At 36.8% G+C, this 22,996-nt stretch overlaps 1 protein-coding gene across 2 annotated transcripts; it reads right to left on the reverse strand.

Moving 5' to 3' along the window:
* Positions 1 to 8,711: 8,711 nt before the first annotated feature.
* On the reverse strand, positions 8,712 to 21,799 carry LOC127859342 (uncharacterized). Of its 2 annotated transcripts, none has more exons than XR_008039319.1 (4): positions 21,435 to 21,799; positions 12,449 to 12,531; positions 10,386 to 10,498; positions 8,712 to 9,909 (listed from the first exon to the last, which is right to left on the reverse strand). XR_008039319.1 is itself a non-coding variant. In XM_052396690.1 (4 exons), exons 2-4 carry the CDS (start codon positions 12,522 to 12,524, stop codon positions 9,649 to 9,651), a joined length of 450 nt encoding a protein of 149 aa, XP_052252650.1. In that variant the 5' UTR covers positions 12,525 to 12,531; positions 21,640 to 21,799; the 3' UTR covers positions 8,712 to 9,648. The 2 variants fall into 2 exon arrangements, 1 of the variants encoding a protein (XP_052252650.1); XM_052396690.1 differs by having other exon boundaries at positions 21,640 to 21,799.
* Between the last annotated feature and the right edge of the window lie 1,197 nt (positions 21,800 to 22,996).

Here is a 22,996-nt window from a genome sequence, read left to right on the forward strand (position 1 = left end):
GTTTGTTGTAATTTCCATCAAAAAAGTTTAATAACAATGCAGGTGGTTGATAAGCATTTTATAAAATGAATGACTAAGACTTTATTGGACTTTATACAACGTTTCAATTAAAACAATATAAAGGAAATCCTGTGTCATGTGCGTTTATCTTTGAATTCATTATACCAAAAACTGCCACAGTTAAACTATAATTATGAATGTCTATAAGGGCATATAACCTTTAAAACATGTTAAATTCATTGTATATTTTTAAAATGGCAGAATTACTGATGTATCATAAACAAGAGTTTCCGTGTGCGTTTTATTTAAAGGAAAACACATCTGGTGACCATACGACAAAAGGTGACAAGGCAGGGACCCTCAAATTGTATATTGACCGAAGCTGAAGGCTTCTCCGCTTTAATTTTGTGAGCAGCATTCGATTAACCTGTAACGTTTTGGGATTCTTGTTTTCGCTGTCTTTATGCATATGTGAAATTGATTGAGAGTATTTTAGACGCGCGTTTGGTTCGTGATGAATATTGAGGTAACTGTGAGTTTATACTAGCCCTAACACCGGTTCAAATCCCAAAGAATTGCATGGACCGGTCTTCGGCAGCAATTATAGTTTGTATCATAACTAGGTCACTAAGTAAAATCCTGGAAAAGTGTACCACATTAACTCATGTAAGTGCTTAAAGTGTCTCTCTTGTCAAAACAAACTTGATCCTTGCAAAAATATTGGCGTGTCAGATGGGTCTCTTAAGATGCATATGCTGCTATGAAGTTGGTGACGGAAACATGCTCCCAAATATAGATGTAAACACACTTTGTAATTTTAACAGACGAAACCTTACCGAAACATCGCATCGAGTTTTGAGGACTTGACAACTGTTTGAAAGAAAAAATGTGTCTTAAATTAGCAACAGAGTGACATGACTTTGGTTACATAACAGAACACAAATTTGCTGGCAAAGAAAGCAGATCCTTAATATGCTTAAATACATTTTATTGAAATGGAGTGTGAATGTATATAAACGTTGACGTTAGGTTTGATGGATGCTTTTGTTATACTTGTGCTTGCATGTTTTAAATCATCCTCAACATCTTTATTGTGAACAACGTAATTGGTACGGGGATGCAATGTATGACGTCCACGCCACGTAATCAAGGCATTCCTATACATACAATACTTTAATAATAATAAATCACAATATACGTTGTATGTAGTGTACAATATATTCGTTTACTCTATAGAATATCATGCAGCTATACCTAATGTTACTCATATTTTAATTTTTAATAATCTACATACATTAAGTTGACATATAAATGCTGCAAAGTTATTTCAATTTTTCAGTCAGACTTTTTATCAAATAGTTGGAGCTATAATACCATTCACCGGAGTCTGCATAAAGCTTCATGGTAAATGTTTGCGTGCAAAATCTACATTTCACGTTTTCAACTGAAGCTTGCCACATGTGTTTGAGGTCATTTCATGAGGTCATTTACCAAGTTCCATAACTCTGATCTGCAATTTATGCAAATTAAGGTACACACATTTAAAAGAACAGACTCGTAAAATGTTCTTATTAAACAAAATGCGTTAGGTTTGCAAAGCCTGCAAAGCTGCAAAGCACACGTGTGATCTTTAGAGATCGCTTTCAGAAAAACATATAAGGGGCAAGTTATATGTATTATAGTTTAATGAATACGCTTCGAATAATATTCGCGAGCAGGAAATTAAAGTCCCCGGTCATAGCTATATATACGGACAGAATTAGAAGAACACGTGTTTTTATTGAGGATATCACTGAAAATCCGGTTGAAATCGGTTGAAAACAAACAATAAAGCGATTTTTTATTTTGGAGTCGAGTACGGTTAAGTACGAAAACGACCTACGCGGTAATTAAAATTCATGATTCGACACGTTAAAGGGGCCTTTTCACAGATTTTGGCATTTTTTAACTTATTCATTAAATGCTTTATATCGATAAATGTAAACATTGGATCGTAAAAGCTCCAGTAAAAAATCAAGAATAAAATTAAAAAAAGGAAAAGAACATTGCCCGGACCAGGTTTCGAACCAGTGACCCCTGGAGTCCTGCCAGAGTCCTGAAGTAAAAACGCTTTAGCCTACTGAGCTATTCCGCCAAATACACATACTTGACGTATTTTATACCTTATATAAGCAATCTTCGTAGTTTCACAAAATTTAACGACAAAAACAGAACTCTCCAAATTATTCAATCGTTTCGCGTTGCAACGCTTTATAATTTTTAAGTTTTAAAATCGCCAAAAGATGCATATAATGGCTATATTAGACCATGGTAAATGTCCAGTATTACTGTTTCCTCACAAATATCATAACTAAAACGAAAATTTGCGAATCTGAAACAACTTTTTTCAATTTTGTCAATTTACCAAAGCGTGAAAAGATCCCTTTAATTCAGACCTAAACAAACAGAATTGCGGATACGGGCGAATTCAGTGGAGAGAAGGTAAGAACAAAAGCAAATACATCTGTTACATACGGAAATTGAGCTGCAACGCTACGTTTTTGCTAAATCTATGTATTTATCTTCCATATGCTTATAATGTTTACCGAAAGTTAAATATAGATATAATTTGCATAAGTCGCGACGCTGCAATGATTTTCGCCTATTGCATGCATTTATGATAATTTAGATATTATTTTATCGATTCAAAACCGATTTTGACCAGGTTTTCGATGTCAACCTCGATAAAAAATATGTTTCAATGAATTCATGTAAAGTTTATTTCTCGCTATACGATTTATATGCAAAACAACTAAAAAAAACTCAGCTGACTGTGTTGTTTCAATGCGAAATAATGCATTCATACAACCCATACAATGGGCAATTGGTAATACAAAATGTAGAAACCTGCTTGACCTTTGAACATACATTTTATTCGTTGTAAATGTGAAACAGAAACATTTGATTGACGTAGGTTTTATCCGTAAAATGCTGTGCGATACAATTCAATAGTTGTACAAAAACGCGCTAAACTTCATGGGCATGTTTAAATAGTGATACTCTGATTGGACGAGGATGCGTTTGGGGGTATCCAATATCCAATGTTACGTTCGCACTATCACGATTGGTGCCCCGATTAAAATAGTTGTCTTAATCATAAAATAAATAGCAAATACAAAATACACTATCTTTTTTTAATTTTGGTCCAGACATAAAGCGTTGGTTCTATGTTTTATATAAAGACTCTAAATCAGCTGTTTCTCAGTGCGGCTACTTATATAACTTTTTCCCTATTGAAAGGGGCTGCAGACAAGGAGATCCTCTCTCATGTTATATTTTCATCCTCTGCGCAGAAGTTTTGTCACTTGTATTGAGAGATAACAAAAATATAAAAGGTATAACAATACATGGAATTGAACATAAATTGTCCCAATTTGCGGATGATACTACAATTTATTAGACGATACTGAACAATCATTAAATGAAACTCTTACTGCTATATAGGATTTTTCAATTATATCAGGTCTTAATGTAAATTTTGATAAAACAAATGTTGTATGGATTTGAAAAAACAAATCTAGTTGTTACACCATAAAAACAAAATAGGAAACTAAATTGGATGCAACACAGCTTTAAAATGTTAGGAATAAATTTCCATGTTGACCTATCAAAAAGGGTAAAAATCAATTATGATGAAAAAATTGTCAAAATGGAAAATATCCTGAAAAACTGGAAAAGAAGAATTTTAACACCAAGCGGAAAGATTGTAATTGACATGACGCCTTATCTATGATCGCTCCGCCAACTTAATCACGTGGCTCAGCGGGTATCAAACATAGACAAGCTAACACCAAAATGGCTTCATTGCCTATATACTGCATGTAGATTAACGCGATTTTCCGGATTATTTTTATGGACTTTTTGACACCATATGTCACTTGTATAAGGGGTTTGTGTCATTTAGTTATTCTGCGAATGCAAAAAATATACGTTTATAGAGAACATCAGCTAATTATAACGGGTTTTTCGGTACATGAATAACGCTCTCAAACGCTTGCGTGCTGACCGAAATCGAATCTGTTATTACGTGTGATGTTGGTATTAGCAAAAAATTAACACTTCTTCAACGGCATTTACCCATGTTATTTACGAAACATTTCCACTCGTGTATTTGACACGAAATAGCGCTTTAAACTGGGATTTCGGTGAAGTTTTACACGCTTTCTGACACCGAGTGTACGAAAATCCCACATGTTTTTTACGTATAAAATTGATATTAATAATATTAAGCATTGCTTATGGGACATTAATCAGTCACTATAATTGAAAGTGCAAGACAGCACAATAAGTTTGGTCATTGTCGTATATAAAGTAGCGCTGAATGAAGGGGAATTCAGTAAAGCTACCTGTATCAGACGCTGGCGCAGGTACCGACTTCTCCGCAGTTCGGCATTTATTGGTTATATCAGTAATAATAAATCTTATTATGTGGCATTTATCGATTCGATTCTATTAAAATAGAAACAGATAATCGTTTTCACTTGTTTCTGACGGGAGACGGAAAACTACAACGGGCGAGGCATGGTCAGGGGTGATAACCCCAAAAAAGGGTTAGGGTAAGGGTTAGGGTTAGGGGTCGGGTTAGGGTTAGGGTTGGGTTTAGGCTTACCCAAACCCTAACCCGACCCCTAACACTAACCCAAACCCTAACCCTCTACCCCCCCCCCCTTGCGCAATACCATACCATGCCTCGCCCGTTGTAGTTTTCAGTCTCCCGTTTCTGACACACACAAAACTCGATTTATAACGGGGATTTCGCTAAGTTACGCAAAGTAAAGTTGGTACCAATCTTCTCTATTATTCTACAAGCACACGTGATATAATTCATACTTAATAATGCGTAGTTATTTCTAACATAACATTTCCAGTTTTTTAAAAATAAATAAATGCTCCATAAGGGTGATCTCGGTAATTCTACACATTGAAGCTTCCACTTGCTCTTGTCAAGACCGCATTTCCGCGTTTGAAATGGTATATATTAAATTAATCTAACTTATGGAAACCGAATGTCAGAGTTACACAGTTTTTGCTTGATTTCATTTCCGCTTTTTTTCTCGAACAAATCAAACGAAACTCGTTGAAAATAATGAGAACTAGGAACTCGATCTCAAAGGTGGATTAAAAGCGTTCATTGGTGACTTCACATGTCTGCACATGTGTAGATACCGTTATTAATATAATATATCACGTGTCACCTTCTTACAACATGTATAATGGCAATAAAGTGCATTACTATCAAAGGCTTCATGCTGGGTTTTATTTCTCTTTAAGTAATGCAGATGAACCTCGCTTTTGTATATTAATGACCTAGTAACTGGTAAAACTATTTTTTTTTAAACGTGAAATATTATGTGATAATCAGATCGATAACATAAACTATTTAAATCTGCTAGTATATCCGATAAAAATATATTATAATTGTCTTTGACAGTGTTGACGTTCAGTTGTTCGTGGTGACGACCGCATGCATTTATACATCTCTTACACTTCTCAAGATCTCTTTTCGGTTTTGGAAACGATATAAATTAAATGTCACCAACTAATCTTTCAGGATATCGATTGTCCGAGTTACATAGTCCCCATCGACACCGTTAAACCATTTTTAATCTACTTTTCTATGAGGAAAACAAAAGAAACTCGTTTAAGTAAAAGTGAACCTATACATAGCTAGAAAATGGCGGACAGTTCGTTGCTAACTAACGCGCCCGATTAATCGATCGCTGATTGGTAGATCAGTTCTTAGATAAGAACTTGATTGACAGGCGGCGTCACGTCAATTGTAAAAACACTTGTTGTTTCATTATTCTATCACTTGTTCATATCATTGCCTAACCCACATGATACTATTTTAAATTCAATAAAATCTTTTATTATGAACTTTATTTGGGACGGGCATAGTAAAATTAAGTTTTCAACAATAGTAATGGAATATAATGAAGGAGGATAAAAAAATGATAAATTTGGATGCTTTTATTCCAGCATTGAAACTAGCATGGCTTCAAAAAATTCAATCCTTCAAGGAAAATTGGATAGAAATTTTAAAACCCTATTTTGATACATATAAACTCTTTAATTGCAGCTATCATTATGCTTTAAATATATCTAACAGAATTTCCAATCCTTTTTGGGTAGATGTTTTAAAAAGCTTCTCACTTTATTGTGGTAAATTAGAAGTAAACACAGAAGATTTCTTGCATTATCCACTTTTTTATAATCCAAATTTATTGATAGGAAATAAAAGTGTTTTCTTTAAATCTTGGTTTGAGGCTGGAATTCATTGTATTTAATTCTGTTACTGGAAATCCAAATATTTCTCTTCTGGTATACAAAGATTCACATTATATAAAACAGATTTATGCCTGTTCAGTTTCTGTCAATTTTAAACCAATGTACTGGAATAAAGATCATAATCTAGCTAAATTATTACTTATTGACATTTGAATACATTAAAAAAAAATGTATTGATATCATTAAAATAATAACAATCGGCTAAGTTTTGCAAAAATATTTTTAATACAAACTATTTTATTGTTTCATCAACATCAGGATTAGATTTTTGTGATTGTTTTGTTGTGAACTTCATTTCTTGTGCTTATTTTACAGCATATAACTTGCAATATATGTATATATATATCTTGTATGTGCATAAACATCAACGTTACCCTCGTTATTTTAGTTACCGTATTGTTCAAAATATCATTATTGCTTGCTTTCCATCACTTTTAAGTATCTTTCATTTCAAATTACCATTTTGTAATGTTTGCATGGCATATTCCAGTAACAATGGAGGATATAATGACTCGAACATGTGCTTAAGACATCATGCTTTATATCCGGTTGATAATGTTTTATTAAGGTATATTTTATGCCCAGCTTGTCTGGTTTTAGAAACATTTATTTTATTTATCTACTATATTTATGCGTCCCTTCGAAGAAGAGGGGGTATATTGTTTTGTTCATGTCGGTCCGTATGTCCGTCCACCAGATGGTTTCCGGATGATAACTCAAGAACGCTTAGGCCTAGGATCATGAAACTTCATAGGTACATTGATCATGACTCGCAGTTGACCCCTATTGATTTTGAGGTTACTAGGTCAAAGGTCAAGGTCACGGCAACCCGAAATAGTAAAATGGTTTCCGGATGATAACTCAAGAACGCTTATGCCTAGGATAATGAAACTTCATGTGTACATTGATCATGACTCACAGATGACCAATCTTAATTTTCAGGTAACTAGGTCAAATATCAAGGTCACGGTGACCCGAAATAGTAAAATGGTTTCCGGATGATAATTCAAGAACGCTTATGCCTATGATCATGAAACTTCGTAAGTGCATTGATCATGACTCGCCGATGACCCCTATTTATTTTCAGGTCACTAGGTCAAAGGTCAAGGTCACGGTGACCCGAAATAGTAAAATGGATTCCGGATGATAACTCAAGAACGCTTATGCCTAGGATCATGAAACTTCATAGGTGCATTGATCATGCCTGGCAGATGACCCCTAATGATTTTCAGGTCACTAGGTCAAAGATCAAGGTCAAGGTGACTCAACTTAGAAAAATGGTTTCCGGATGATAACTCAAGAACACTTACGCCTCGGATCATGAAACTTCATAGGTAATAGGTACATTTATCATGACTCGCAGATGACCCATATTGACTTTCAGGTCACTAGGTCAAAGGTCAAGGTCACAGTGCCAAAAATCGTATTCACACAATGGCCGCCACTACAACTGACAGCCCATATGGGGGGCATGCATGTTTTGCAAACAGCACTTGTTATTTCTATATTTAGAATATTTCTTACAGAAATTCCTTTAAGCAAACAGCGCAGACCCTGATGAGACGTCGCATCATGCGGCGTCTCATCTGGGTCTACGCTGTTTGCAAAGGCCTTTTTTCTAGACGCTAGGCATATGGGTTAATATGCTTATCATCACGGTGTGTACATGCTGCAAAACCAAATTGTCAATTCAGTGTTAACATTAATGTAGATCATAAAACTCGGGCTACATGTTCTGCCTTACGTACTGGAATACTTTCTTGATTTGCAAGCCGAATCATCTTTTGCAAAGGTCTAATAGACTGTTGAGTTGCAAATAAAGATGAAATTTTGTTAAATAATTCAAGTAGATATTATAATGAGCTTTCTAATTTGAAAGTTAAAGGCCAAAAGACTTCTTTAAATGTTTCACAAATTGGGGCACATACATTTGTACTTTTTCTATAACCGGTGCATATCTCAGCACACTATTGTATGTTCTCTATGTGTGAATATAAATTTATGTACAATAGGTATGACTCCTTGATAAAACACTGACATTTTTACACATGTCCTGTATATGTTTGTATCGTCTTTTAAGTTTGTTAACGGCATGAAATAAAAGTTTAAACACAAAAACCCCTTGAATCATTTTTGGAGTTGATGATGATGAAGATAAAGAAGATGATTATGAAAAAGATGAAGAAGAACAAGAAGAAGATTATGATGATCATGATGATGATGAGGAGGAGGAGGAGGAGGAGGAGGACGACGACGACAATGACGACGACGACGACGATGGTTATGATGATGACGATGATGATGATGATGATGATGATGATGATTTTGATGATTATGATGATGATGATGATGATGATGATGATGATGATGATGATGATGATGATGATGATGATGATGATGATGATGATGATGATGATGCTGATGCTGCTGCTGCTTATGATGATTATGGTGATGATGATGATGATGATGATAATGATGATTATGATGATGATGAGGAGGAGGAGGACGACGACGATGATCGATTAGGTCGATTAGGTCGATATGTCCGTATCACAGCTAATAAAAAATAACTTTCTCATTGTTTTGTATTTAATGTATACAGTGTAAGTACTTTGGGATAAAGACATCATTACTAATATTTGCCACCCGATACACGTATGATTAACAGCTATTGTATGCTTAAAACAATAGTAACATTATTTTTTATGAGCTTCGATCTAGGAAAACTGATTTTAATGGATTTAAGAAAAGTGTCGTCAAAGGCAATTACGGACGATATTTGCCGCTTAAACTACGTTTATAGTTTGAAATACTTATTTTAAACGAACAATTCCATAAAAGCGGAAAGTGTCGACCCTTAGTAGTCTGTTTGGACTGCACAGGCTAATCTGAGACAACATTTTACTCAAATAAAGTAAGCCAAAAACTCTCCAGAACACGTCTCATATTTTTAACGGTGTTGTGTAAACAGAGCAATGCTTTTTGCAAACTTGCGAACTAGGATTGTATCCACCATTTTTCTATAAGTTACAACAACGGTCTCGTTAAAACGACATTCGGAATTAAACGTCCTAAGCCGAACAAAGAATCTTCAAAAATGAATTGCGTTCTCCTGCGTAAAAATCGTCCGAGAATTTCACAGAAAAACAAATATCACCATGGTAACAAATATCACCATGGTACAATTGAACAATCAAGAGTTAATCTGCAAAAAACATATACCACAAGATTTTCTTAAAAATTCACATGACATGCATGACAATATTTAAGTCTTAGATGCTATGACCAGGTTAATTCGCAACACTTGTAATTCTAATTATTTCACGAAAGCAAAGTAAAAGCCAACAAGCACACCAACAAACCAATCAAGCACATTAAGCCTGGTGACATTGCCAAAGCCTTGTTGCAAAGGTCAGCGTCCTCGCAGCAGTCTCTGCGCACGCATCCATGTGTCGTATGACGCATGCGCGAACAGTTCCGGAAGTCGTCCCGTGGCTCGCAGTGGTGTGCGCAGCTTCGAACGGTGGACACGTACACTGTCTCCTCTTTCTCGTTCTCGCAGATCATTTCGAAGTATACTTTCTGTAAATACGAATATACAGATACAGATGTTGGTCACGTTGGTTAAATTCCCTTTATGATGCAATATCAACAAATGACATAACAGCTACATACCGACTACAATGCATAATATACTAGTAGTAGCCTCGCTCTGCAAAAACAGGGCTGAATGCTTGTGCGTAAAATGTCGTCTAAGATTAGCCTGTGAAGTCCAGATAAGAGTATGCAGGGACGAAAATTGCCGCCTAAACTGGGTTTTCGCTTAAGGGAAGACTTCCTTTAAGCATATTACCTTCAAAGCATAAAGTGTCGTCCCTGATTAGTCTGTGCTGAGTGCTCAGGCTAATCTAGAACGACACTTTACGCATATTTATCAAGCCTGGTTTTCCCAGAGCAGTGCGGACTGCACAGGCTTATCTGGGATCACACTTAACGCATTTGCAATACGCCCGGTTTTCCCAAAACGAGACGTATCTTGTGAATGTGTCTCTTCTTACCTGACATATCTGTCCTTGACCGCAGTCTTGTTTTTGGGCCTCGTCGGTCGAGTCTGGGTCTTCGCGGCAGGTTTCGGACTTGCAATTCCAGCATCGCAGCCCAAAGATGCCCACTGTGGACATGAAACATGTGAGTGAGCAAGGCTGGACATGAAACATGTGAGTGAGCAAGGCTGGACATGAAACATGTGAGTGAGCAAGGCTGGACATGAAACATGTGAGTGAGCAAGGCTGGACATGAAACATGTGAGTGAGCAAGGCTGGACATGAAACATGTGAGTGAGCAAGGCTTGAGGACATGAAACATGTGAGTGAGCAAGGCTGGACATGAAACATGTGAGTGAGCAAGGCTGGACAAGAAACATGTGAGTGAGCAAGGCTGGACATGAAACATGTGAGTGAGCAAGGCTGGACATGAAACATGTGAGTGAGCAAGGCTGGACATGAAACATGTGAGTGAGCAAGGCTGGACATGAAACATGTGAGTGAGCAAGGCTTGAGGACATGAAACATGTGAGTGAGCAAGGCTGGACATGAAACATGTGAGTGAGCAAGGCTGGACATGAAACATGTGAGTGAGCAAGGCTGGACATGAAACATGTGAGTGAGCAAGGCTGGACATGAAACATGTGAGTGAGCAAGGCTGGACATGAAACATGTGAGTGAGCAAGGCTGGACATGAAACATGTGAGTGAGCAAGGCTGGACATGAAACATGTGAGTGAGCAAGGCTGGACATGAAACATGTGAGTGAGCAAGGCTGGACATGAAACATGTGAGTGAGCAAGGCTGGACATGAAACATGTGAGTGAGCAAGGCTGGACATGAAACATGTGAGTGAGCAAGGCTTGAGGACATGAAACATGTGAGTGAGCAAGGCTGGACATGAAACATGTGAGTGAGCAAGGCTGGACAAGAAACATGTGAGTGAGCAAGGCTGGACATGAAACATGTGAGTGAGCAAGGCTGGACATGAAACATGTGAGTGAGCAAGGCTGGACATGAAACATGTGAGTGAGCAAGGCTGGACATGAAACATGTGAGTGAGCAAGGCTTGAGGACATGAAACATGTGAGTGAGCAAGGCTGGACATGAAACATGTGAGTGAGCAAGGCTGGACATGAAACATGTGAGTGAGCAAGGCTGGACATGAAACATGTGAGTGAGCAAGGCTGGACATGAAACATGTGAGTGAGCAAGGCTGGACATGAAACATGTGAGTGAGCAAGGCTGGACATGAAACATGTGAGTGAGCAAGGCTGGACATGAAACATGTGAGTGAGCAAGGCTGGACATGAAACATGTGAGTGAGCAAGGCTGGACATGAAACATGTGAGTGAGCAAGGCTGGACATGAAACATGTGAGTGAGCAAGGCTGGACATGAAACATGTGAGTGAGCAAGGCTTGACATGAAACATGTGAGTGAGCAAGGCTGGACATGAAACATGTGAGTGAGCAAGGCTGACTGGGACAGTCAGAGCAACAGCGAAATTAGGAATTATTCAGTGAATATTTGACACCGGTCGCGCTCTGTCAAAATCGGGCTAAAGCATGTGCGTAAAAGTGTCGTCCCAGATTAGACTATGAAGTCCAAAATTTCCCTCTATAGTGGATTCTTTTCGACGATACTTTTCGCACATGAATTAAGCCCGGTTTTCACGAAAGTGTGGCTAATACTTTTTAAGATATTGGATAAGTTATACACCTATAATAACTTACTATATGAGATTTATCAATTTTAAGCCACTGTCAATTTATATAAGTCAGTCCACGGTTAGTTAGGTGGTTGCCTTTGACGAGCTTTCTCATACGACTTGCTCAAATGTTGTGGAAAGTAAATCAACAAAAAAGCAAAATATTAGGTTTTAATATCTTTCTATGGATTAGATACATTTTTGTTTAACATATATCAGGTAATGACCAAATGATATTTCACAGAGGTAATAACTAAATTACGTGAGTAATTACTAAATTACTTGACCTATAAATCCATATGTATTGAAAGAATACGGGAACAGAATAAACCAAAATAACAAAAAATAAATAAAACAAGCGGCACTTACCGTGGAAAAAAACAATCAAGATGAGAACTTGGTATCCAAGGATTGGATTGGTCATCGTTGTTATAGTGATCGTCATTTAATTCCTGCAACGAATAAGCAGTCATTTTCATTTGGGGCTGAAAAAATATCTAAAAATGTAATTTGAGAACAAAAATTCGCTGACGGTATCAACTACATGTATTAACATAGAGAAATTCTACTTGTATTAGCGGGTAAGAAATCTAACAATAGACGAAGACAGAAATAGTCAATAAACACGCTCCGGGAAAACCAGGCTAAATGAATGATCGTAAACTGTTATCCCAGATGAGCCTGTGCACAGGCTAATAACTCACGGCACTTTCCACCTCAAGAAAGCAACGAAAATTAATGTGCCGCGAATATTGCTGCTTATACATCATTGTTCTATCTGCCATACATTTAACTTTGTACAAACAATATCCACAAAGTATATTGAACAGAAGAACATAGTTTTAACAAATGAATATTATAGAACGGACAGTGAAACTGTGCCCTTTCTTATCAAAGATCCCCGTTATAGTTTAAGCCTCTCTTTGGGAAACTGGACTTAATGGATGTGCGTTAAGTGTCCAACAAGATTAGCCGTTTTGTTCAGGGAAAGACTCAATTGTATGATGGCTGAACGTAACGTTCAAAACAAGTAAAAAAATCGTTACTGTTCTGTTTAATATAATCTTAAAAGAGGTCATGTAACTTAAAAAGTTCAAAATAAATGTGAAACTATGTTAAATGATTCAAGTAGATAGTTTAATGAGCTTTCTAGTTTAACGGTTAAAGGCCCAAAGGCATCTTTAAATGTTTCACAGATTGGGGCACATTAGTTTGTACTTTATTCTAAAATCGATGCATATCTCTGCACAATAATATATGTCCCCTGCGTGTGAATAATAAATTATATACAATAGGTCAGAATCCTTGATAAAAACACTGACATTCTAACATCGTTTTTGGCCTGAGGCGTAGCCCTAAGGCCATAGTAATGATACAAATTTCTGAGAATTGGCTGGCTGCCAAAACCCACGAATGAATGAATTCCCAAAACTCCGATTTACCACTTGGCGGTAATTTATGCGCAATCAAAGAAGTTCTTCCCAGATCTCAATAACCCGTCTTGTAAATACAGAACATCAAAATGTAACATGACAGTGTCATAAAACGTGTAAAAAATATTATTGAAGCGAAATTGCTTTAGCATTCGCTACGACATCCTTTTTATTATTGTTTGCATATTCATGCGAGAATAAGTTCCTCACTTGACGGTCTAGGCCGAAAAGATATGGAGACAGTAAGAAGATTTTTTTCTGATACTTTTTGAAGACATTACATTTGGTATTTATAAACATATTTTTAGATATTGTTATTTTATTTTCCGTTAACGAGACATTCAAGAAAAAAAGAAAATGAAAAAACAACAACAAATATTCATGCTCATTCTCGGAAATATACGAAGTTACCGGATATGATATTTCACTGCGCAGATCGAGCGCGCAAATCGAGCGCGAAAAGTTCTACGTGAGACAACGTACACAATCTGTACACCGTTCTTTATCAGGGTAAAGGCCCAGTCTCACTATGATGCCGGCGGAGCCCCTTTGCGTGATCCGGGATCTACCGAGATGAACCGGGGCTCTACCGGGATTAACCGGGGCTCGATCGGGGACGACCGGGATGAACCGGGGAAAACCGGGGCTCCTCCGGGAAAGTATTAAAATGTTTAATACCTCCGTGATGAACGGGAGTCACCGGGAAGGAACGGCAGTGACCGGCGCGGTACCGGGAACAACCGGGACGGCACCGCGAACAACCGGGACGGCACCGTAGCTCCACCGGGGCCCATACAGACCCCGGCAGAGCTACGACAACGCCCCGGTGAATGCCGTTAGAGTCCCGGTATAGCTACAGTATATAAGAAAACAGGAGCTCTGACGGAACGCCACCGGCATTCACCGGGGCTCCGCCGGGGCATTACCGGCGACGACCGGGGTAAAACCGGGGCGTTGCCGTGGCTCTGCCGGGGTCTGATGCCGGTATAGACACGGTGAGTGGCGGCAGTGTTACGGTAACCGGGGCTCTGTCGGCTTTCACCGTGGCTCAACCGGGGCACTACTGGCGACAACCCGGGCTATGCCGGGACGCTGCCGGCTTTCACCGGGGCACTACCGGTGACAACCGGGCTCTGCCGGGGCTTCACCGGAATAGCCGTAGCAAGTCCGGGTTGACCGGGACTCTGCCTGGCTGTTGATCGGCTTCAACCGGGGCGGCACCGGGAAATAGTGTGACTGCGTTAACAAACTTACACGAATCATCCCGGTCCTCGCCGGTCGACCGGCCTTAGCAAACCGGGATGGACCGGGGCTATACCGGCAAAAGTGAGACTTGGGCTTAAGTGGATTTTCTTTTGTATACACATTACAAAGGCCTGATCTGTTAATTATGTAATAGAAAGCTATTTTAGGCTATTGAAGGTGATTTATTTGACGCCAACAATAACAGTTTTTCGCGGCCATGTTGTTGTTGTTGTATATCTTCACCGCCTATGTAGACGAACATCTACCAGATCTGTAGAGTTGAACAAAAGGTTATCGTTCCCACAACCAGTATCGTGTTGTCCTCCACCGTCTATGTACACTGTAGTATATACACAACTATTGTCTTTTCTTACAGTCTCTGAGCTTCTGCACTCAACCGCTAGGGTCAATCCGTATAAATTCGGACAAAATTAGAAATTCGGACAAAGCATCGTAAATGCATTTTACGTCACACTAAACCTAGCCCCAGGCCTTCAGCGCCTACAGAGCTTTGATTTAAGCTTGTTAACGGAATGAAATAAAGTTTTACAAAAAAAAACTCCTAAAATCAATTTTGGCGTTGATGATTATGAAGAATATGATGATGAAGATGATAGATAGATAGACTTCTATTTTCCTCCATTCATGAAGAGCATAACATATAATATATATTATAAGCAAGTTAGTACAATCGAGTATAAACACATACAAGAGATCAAAAATGAAACAACTCAATACAGCCTTTATATTATTTACAAAGATAAGTAACATAACGTAATTATACATAGATGATAAATAGTTGTTATTTCCTAAGGAAATTATTCACATTGACATAATAATAATCACCTTTTTCAGTGTAACTTATTCGCCGAGGATATGTCTTAAAGCGAAAACGAAAATAAAGACATAATAGACATAATAGACAGATATACTTAATATATGTCACAATTAAGTTTTGCCTTCCACGGAAGACTGCTATATAGTGTTAAGATACACTTACATAGATTTGATCGACATGTCAACATCATATGTGAAAAAAAACCTGGCTCAATTATAATGATGATGGTGATGATGCTCATGATGATGATGGCGGTAGTAGTGATGATGGGGATTATGGTGATGATGAGGAGGAGGATTTGGATGATGATGATGATGATGATGATGATGATGATGATGATGATGATGAAGAAGAAGAAGAAGAAGAAGAAGAAGAAGAAGAAGAAGAAGAAGAAGAAGAAGAAGAAGAAGAAGATGATGATGATGATGATGATGATGATGATGATGATGATGATGATGATGATGATGATGATGGATTATTATAGTAATATTTTTTAATGTATTTCTTTCTTATATCAGCAAATGCTGAACAAATACATACAAAATGAAATTTGACCTCAATATCCGTGGAATTACAACAAATACAATATCTTTCTTGTCTAGCAATATTGTTTCCATTATATCTGCCAGTCTGTATACGTAGGGGGTGAACAGATAATCTTAAACGGCATGTATAAATCCTTAAATTTTTCGGAACTAAGTCTAGGTAAATCTCATATTCAAGATTTGACTTAAATGTTCTATAAATATCTAACATTGAACTATCTTCTAGTGTACGGTGCCAATTTTGTTTATATGAATAAATAATTCTTGATTTAAGAATGGGTTTAAAAAATGTAACATCAATATCATGAACGCTGTTAAAAACATAACTGAATCCGTAATCATCCAATAATTTGTTGATGGTATAAATCCAATTTCGGCAGCCTCTGTTTTAATCTGAAACTCCAATGTTGTATACAGTTTTGATTATTATTTTATCAGAGGTTGCTATTTTAAACCAATATTGTATAATTCGTATGCATCTATGTATAAAGAGAAGATATCTTCCTAACTCACCATAAACACATGCATTACAGGTGTTAGTTTTAACTCTTAAAAGCCTTTTACAGAACTTCAGATGTATCCTTTCCAATTTCACAAACAAATCACTAAGATCAAAGTGAATCGAGTAAAACATGTTAAGTTATCAGCTTTGAGTAACTATGGTAATATACTCGTTAGCGCCACAAAGCGTTACAAACAATTGAAAGAGAGTTAAAATATAAGTTGTTCTCAACGAGAGGTGTGAAGTTTGGAAAAGGTGTGACATTTATCCTTTTGGATCTTCTTGTATATAAGTGCGCATGCGTGGAAAAAGTAATATAAACCACGCTTATAACTGTAAATTTAACAAAACGAAAACCAACTTAGTTTGTTTAATTTTTAAAGTTTTACAGACATAGTTTGAATCATGAAGCTTACATATACTCGAACTTCCGGTAAGACAGGTCAGCGTCGTGAGCGGACAACATTCACATGTGAGCAGCTGGACGCTCTTGAAGCCGTATTTTCGGTAACCCGATACCCGGATGTACAAGTGAGGGTTCGCCTGGCAATCAAACTGGGTCTAAGCGGTGACAACATTCTGATCTGGTTTAAGAATCGTCGCGCAAAGACCAGAAATACGGATAGTAATGACGTCGGTGAAACGTCTCCAAATTTTTTCCCAGCAGACACAAGAACCACGGGTACCGATAAAGGAAGAAATCTAACATCCAATATCCGCCTCGCGAAGAAAAACACTCGTGATGATGATGATGACGACGTCTGCAAAATAATGCCAAAACAACGGAATAAGCGTCTAAGATGCGTGGACGTCGAAGTCAGTGACTGTCTAGCGTGGATGCCGAACCGAACGTCAACGCCAGTTTCTTGCAAGACGGAAGACTGCGATTCAAGCGCCACGTTGAGTTCCAGCGAAACCGATGACGTATCGTTTACGAAACATTACCCAAATGATGCTTACGTAAATGAACAGTCTGTTACGTCATTTGGAAATAATATTATTTATAACAAGTTGCGTTTGGTTGGAGACGCTGTTACATTTGAACAATACCAATTGGGACAGAACCTCAAAAGTGACGCCATGTCGACTATGGCCTATTTTCCAAATAGTGAGTACTTTGCTCAGTATAATCATGCCTGCATTCCGTCGGCTGGAGACTCCTGTTTAATATGTAGAGCCATAGTAGGAATTAACCCGGAAGTGATTGTCCCGACACCGTATACCAAAGAACTGACGTATACTGAACTGTGATACCTATAACCTGCTGTGTCCATATCAGCACAAGTACTGTGATACCTATAACCTGCTGTGTCCATATCATTACAAGTACTGTGATACCTATAACCTGCTGTGTCCATATCATTACAAGTACTGTGATACCTATAACCTGCTGTGTCCATATCATCACAAGTGCTGTGATACCTATAACCTTCTGTGTCCATATCATCACAAGTACTGTGATACCTATAACCTGCTGTGTCCATATCATTACAAGATGTTTAGGAAACATTATATAGGCGTCATTAAGCACGAGTATCATTTCGGCTATGAAATCAACATTAAGTTACTCAACCGACGCATGCAACTGCAGGCATATCATACGAGTCTTAGTAAAACAGAAATATGCCTGTACATGTTTAAGATCTATATGGATAGATCTATTAATATTAAAGTTATATTTGTGTATTTTAATTTATTGCTATTTTTTACTCGTTTGTTTTATGTTGTTGGGTCATTTATATATTTTTTGAAGTACATAATTATGCCTTTTTAAAACAATCATATGTATATCCATAACACGTATTATATTCGGAAATAAAGTAATCTCTAGGTTCAATACTTGATAGTTTTCAATACAATTGTGTCACATGAATATTCACAAATTGACAAAATAAATAGGACCACACTGGTTTCTATGACAATACTTAACCGAGTGGACTCATGTCATTTTTATTTGAACTACATGTAAATAAGCAACAAAAAGTTCATATCCACAAGTATTAGGTAATAAACTAAATATTATCATATCAGGAATCTGAAAATTGATACACAGTATTGAATAAAATTCAATCATACGTAATTATTTAGCAAAATTACCTGATCATCACTTTCGGATACAACATTTAGCGGTTAAACTAAATTCTGCAAAATGCACGTTCTCGTGGATTCCGACGTGCCAAAAACAACATGGTGGTGGTTGACTATATAAATGAATGATAACAATCCATATGGCTATGTACAAACAGTCAACGAATTTACGTAACTGAAAAAATCTTTTTATCTGAAAAAAACACGAAATTTCATGCCAACGAATGTTAATGATTTTACATTAATTTGTATAATGACTAAAGTTTAAATTCAAAACAAGAAATAATTACTGATGAATATAATCTTAAAATAAAGAACATAGAAAATTACCTAGGCCTTGAACACACACACAATTTTCAAATGTGTTGGTTCTCATTAACTAAATTTATTATAATTTTAAAATGTATATGACATTAGTTGGTAGATACCGTTTAATCATCAATTTTCGACGGATATTAATTTTCTTTGATTTTGACAGATCCACGTATTTAAAGGGGTCTTTTCACAGATTTTGGCATTTTTTAACTTATTCATTTAATGCTTTATATTGATAAATGTAAACATTGGATCGTAAAAGCTCCAGTAAAAAATCAAGAATAAAATTTAAAAAAGGAAAAGAACATTGCCCGGAGCAGGTTTCGAACCAGTGACCCCTGGAGTCCTGCCAGAGTCCTGAAGTAAAAACGCTTTAGCCTACTGAGCCATTCCGCCGAGTACACATACTTAACGTATTTTATACCCTATATAAGCAATCTTCGTAGTTTCACAAAATTTAACGACAAAAACAGAACTCTCCAAATTATTCAATCGTTTCGCGTTGCAACGCTTTATAATTTTTAGGTTTTATAATCGTCAAAAGATGCATATAATGGCTATATTAGAACATGGTAAATGTTCAGTATTACTGTTTCCTCACAAATATCATAACTAAAACGAAAATTTGCGAATCTGAAACAACTTTTTTCAATTTTGTCAATTTACCAAAGCGTGAAAAGATCCCTTTAACACAAGCACATCCGAAATTGACCGACGTAAATTCCAAATATTTTTTCCAAATCAGAAACAAACACATGAACGTGTCCACATACTTTTTTTAAACCAAGAATTAAGAATTTGTATGCTAAAGAATATAATGCTTTTACAGTATTTAATTGGATTGGTCACACATAATTCTCATTCTAATAGGCTTTAATGACACTTCTGGTATACCACACCTGATGTACAATTAATGTGCTGTGAATGTCGTTACATTTAATTTATATTCTATTTACTCCTGTTGTGTACTCGTCTTTTGTTCGCGTTGCTAGGAAACGTTCTTATTGTGGTTTGAAACAATACATGGATTTAAATCGTTATAGTATTAAATAATTTACAAATCTTTTAGTGCGGACAAAATAATATTTCTTAACGTTGTGGCACGTTATGGTTATTATTTTGGTAACTTACCCCCCCCCCCCCCCCCCCCCCCCCCCTCCCTTCCCCCGTCTGAATTTAACATGGGATATGTATAAATATAATACACATTATGTGAGAATTTAGCATATAATCTTGTGGAAAGGTCATATATTATTAGAAAACAGTTAGATGCCCCTCTCAGTAATACATAAGTATAAAAACAGTTTACTTAAAGGGATCTTTTCACGCTTTGGTAAATTGACAAAATTGAAAAAAGTTGTTTCAGATTCGCAAATTTTCGTTTTAGTTATGATATTTGTGAGGAAACAGTAATACTGAACATTTACCATGGTCTAATAGAGCCATTATATGCATCTTCTGACGATTTTAAAACCTAAAAAATATAAAGCGTTGCAATGCGAAACGATTGAATAATTTGGAGAGTTCTGTTTTTGTCGTTAAATTTTGTGAAACTACGAAGATTGCTTATATAAAGTATAAAATACGTTCAGCATGTGTACTCGGCGGAATAGCTCAGTAGGCTAAAGCGTTTTTACTTCAGGACTCTGGCAGGACTCCAGGGATCACTGGTTCGAAACCTGGTCCGGGCAATGTTCTTTTCCTTTTTTTAATTTTATTCTTGATTTTTTACTGGAGCTTTTACGATCCAATGTTTACATTTATCGATATAAAGCATTTAATGAATAAGTTAAAAAATGCCAAAATCTGTGAAAAGGCCCCTTTAAATAGCCATCAAATGATGACGTTTACCGATGCCAAATATACAGTAAATTGGTGTATGATAAATTACAAAATAAAGGAATATTACAAAAATGACATGAAACATATTTGAATCAAGGAAACAAACTAATGGAATTGTAACAAGCAGGACACCCCCGGCTTAAGCCTTTGGCTTATTTTGCGAATGGCAGAGTAAGTCCTGAAACAATTAGTAATTTATGAAGCTTAATACCTGTTGCATGTATATATGAGCCTCACTTTGGGAAAATGTGGCTTAATGCCTATGCGACACAGAATAGCATGTGCAGTATGCAGGCTAATCAGGAACGCCGCTTTCAACCTAGACTGAATTTTCGCTTAGAAAGGTCTTCCTTTAAACTCTAAATACCATAAACGCGGTAAATGTCGCCCCTGATAGGCCTGTGCGGACTGCAGAGTCTTATCTTGGACAACACATTTCAAAATGCAATAAGGTTCGTTTTCCCAGAGCGAGGCTACGATATACGTAGTTACTTGCAACATTATATTCATTCACATATTAATATACGTAATAACGAAAACAACTTACTCGCACACATTGTCATAAGCTGTGTACTATCCTTTTCTATTTACCGTTTCGTCTTGCTAACGAGTGCCAGTTATGACTATGCAGCCAGAGGTATAGCCTCTTCAACTGGGTCTGATATTTAAAACCAATAAATGTAACCATCCATTAACGCCTTATAATGCTCTGTGATGGAACAATTGTATCTATATTGTATCACTCAACTTACCCATTTGAGAATTGCGTTCGATTTCCTTTTGCAACAGAGTCAACATTGAAACTTAAACATAAATTGACTTCAAGATGCCACAGAGTTTTTCTACACCAAATTCCTTAAAATACATTCAGTCTCCCACAGGCATTCCAGTAAATACCTGTCTGTGTTGAGTTTATAACGTGAACCTGTACAATGAGCTTACGTGTGGATAACGCTCTCTCGGCTGGTTAAGCACAAGTCATTAGGGGATGATATGTTGCAGCCTGCTTATCTCGCTGGATATCGTCAGCAACACGGTTCTTTCAATACGAATATTTACTGTAATTGCAGCATACACTCTAATATAAAAGTGTAAACGTGCGTTTTGAAAAAAATAAGTTGAATAATAATGTAGAGTTACCAAAAAGTTATTTAGTGAAACTATTCGGTTGGATTACCCCCATATAAGCAACAATTTTTGTCTGTGTCAAATGGCATAAACTTCGCTATAAAGGCTAAAAAGCGTGTAACTAATTAAATTTCATAAAGAAATTCATTTAAGCAAACAGCGCAGACCCAGATGAGACGCCGCATTATGCGGCGTCTCATCTGGGTCTACGCTGTTTGCAATGTCCTGACAAAATTTCAAAATTCGCAAATTTTCGTTGTAGTTGTGATAGTTGTGCGGAAACAGTAATACTGACCATTTACTATGCTCTAACATATCCATTATATGCATCTTTTGCTTTGACGATTTAAACCCCTGGTAATTATGGAGCGTTGCAAAGCGAAACGATTTAACATTTTTGAGAGTTTTGTTGATGTCGTTAAATAAATGTGTGACACTACGAGGATTGCTAATATAAAGTATAAAATACAACAATACTAGAGTGAGCACGGACGGCCGAGTTGTATATGCGATAGACTTTTTAATACTCCAGGGATAAGTCGTTCGAGCCCAGTTGATAGTTACTTTTTCGTTCTATCAATTTATTTTCGTTTTTTTAATACACTTTTGATGATCCAGTGTATACATTTTTCACTATAAAGCATTTAATGACAAACTTGAATACATGCCAAACTCTGTGAAAAGACCCCTTTAACATCTTGGAGACACTATATCGCAAAACCATGAAAATATGCACTTATAGATAATTATTCTGTATTAAACATCGCATTTAAAAATGAAGGATGAGTTGCATGTTAATATCTTTTAATTGTTATTGTAGACATTGGGAATCACTCCTTACAAATAGCCCAATCTTGAAACCTTGACAGTATGCACTGAAGCACATTCAGATAATTATTCTGAACTATAGCATCATTAAAAAGATATTCAGCGTAAATACTGACTTTGAAATATAGATAGAAAATTTAATAAAAAAACAAA

This window comes from Dreissena polymorpha, chromosome 15, assembly GCF_020536995.1.
Source record: "Dreissena polymorpha isolate Duluth1 chromosome 15, UMN_Dpol_1.0, whole genome shotgun sequence".
NCBI lineage: Eukaryota > Metazoa > Mollusca > Bivalvia > Myida > Dreissenidae > Dreissena > Dreissena polymorpha.

Bases quoted from the DNA above. Each gene is read 5' to 3' on its own strand.
- LOC127859342 (XM_052396690.1), bottom strand. From the start codon at position 12,524: ATGACGATCACTATAACAACGATGACCAATCCAATCCTTGGATACCAA. The intron at 10,499-12,448 runs GTAAGTGCCGCT...TCATGTCCACAG, and splicing joins CTTGATTGTTTTTTTCCACG to TGGGCATCTTTGGGCTGCGA. The intron at 9,910-10,385 runs GTAAGAAGAGAC...TCGTATTTACAG, and splicing joins GTCAAGGACAGATATGTCAG to AAAGTATACTTCGAAATGAT.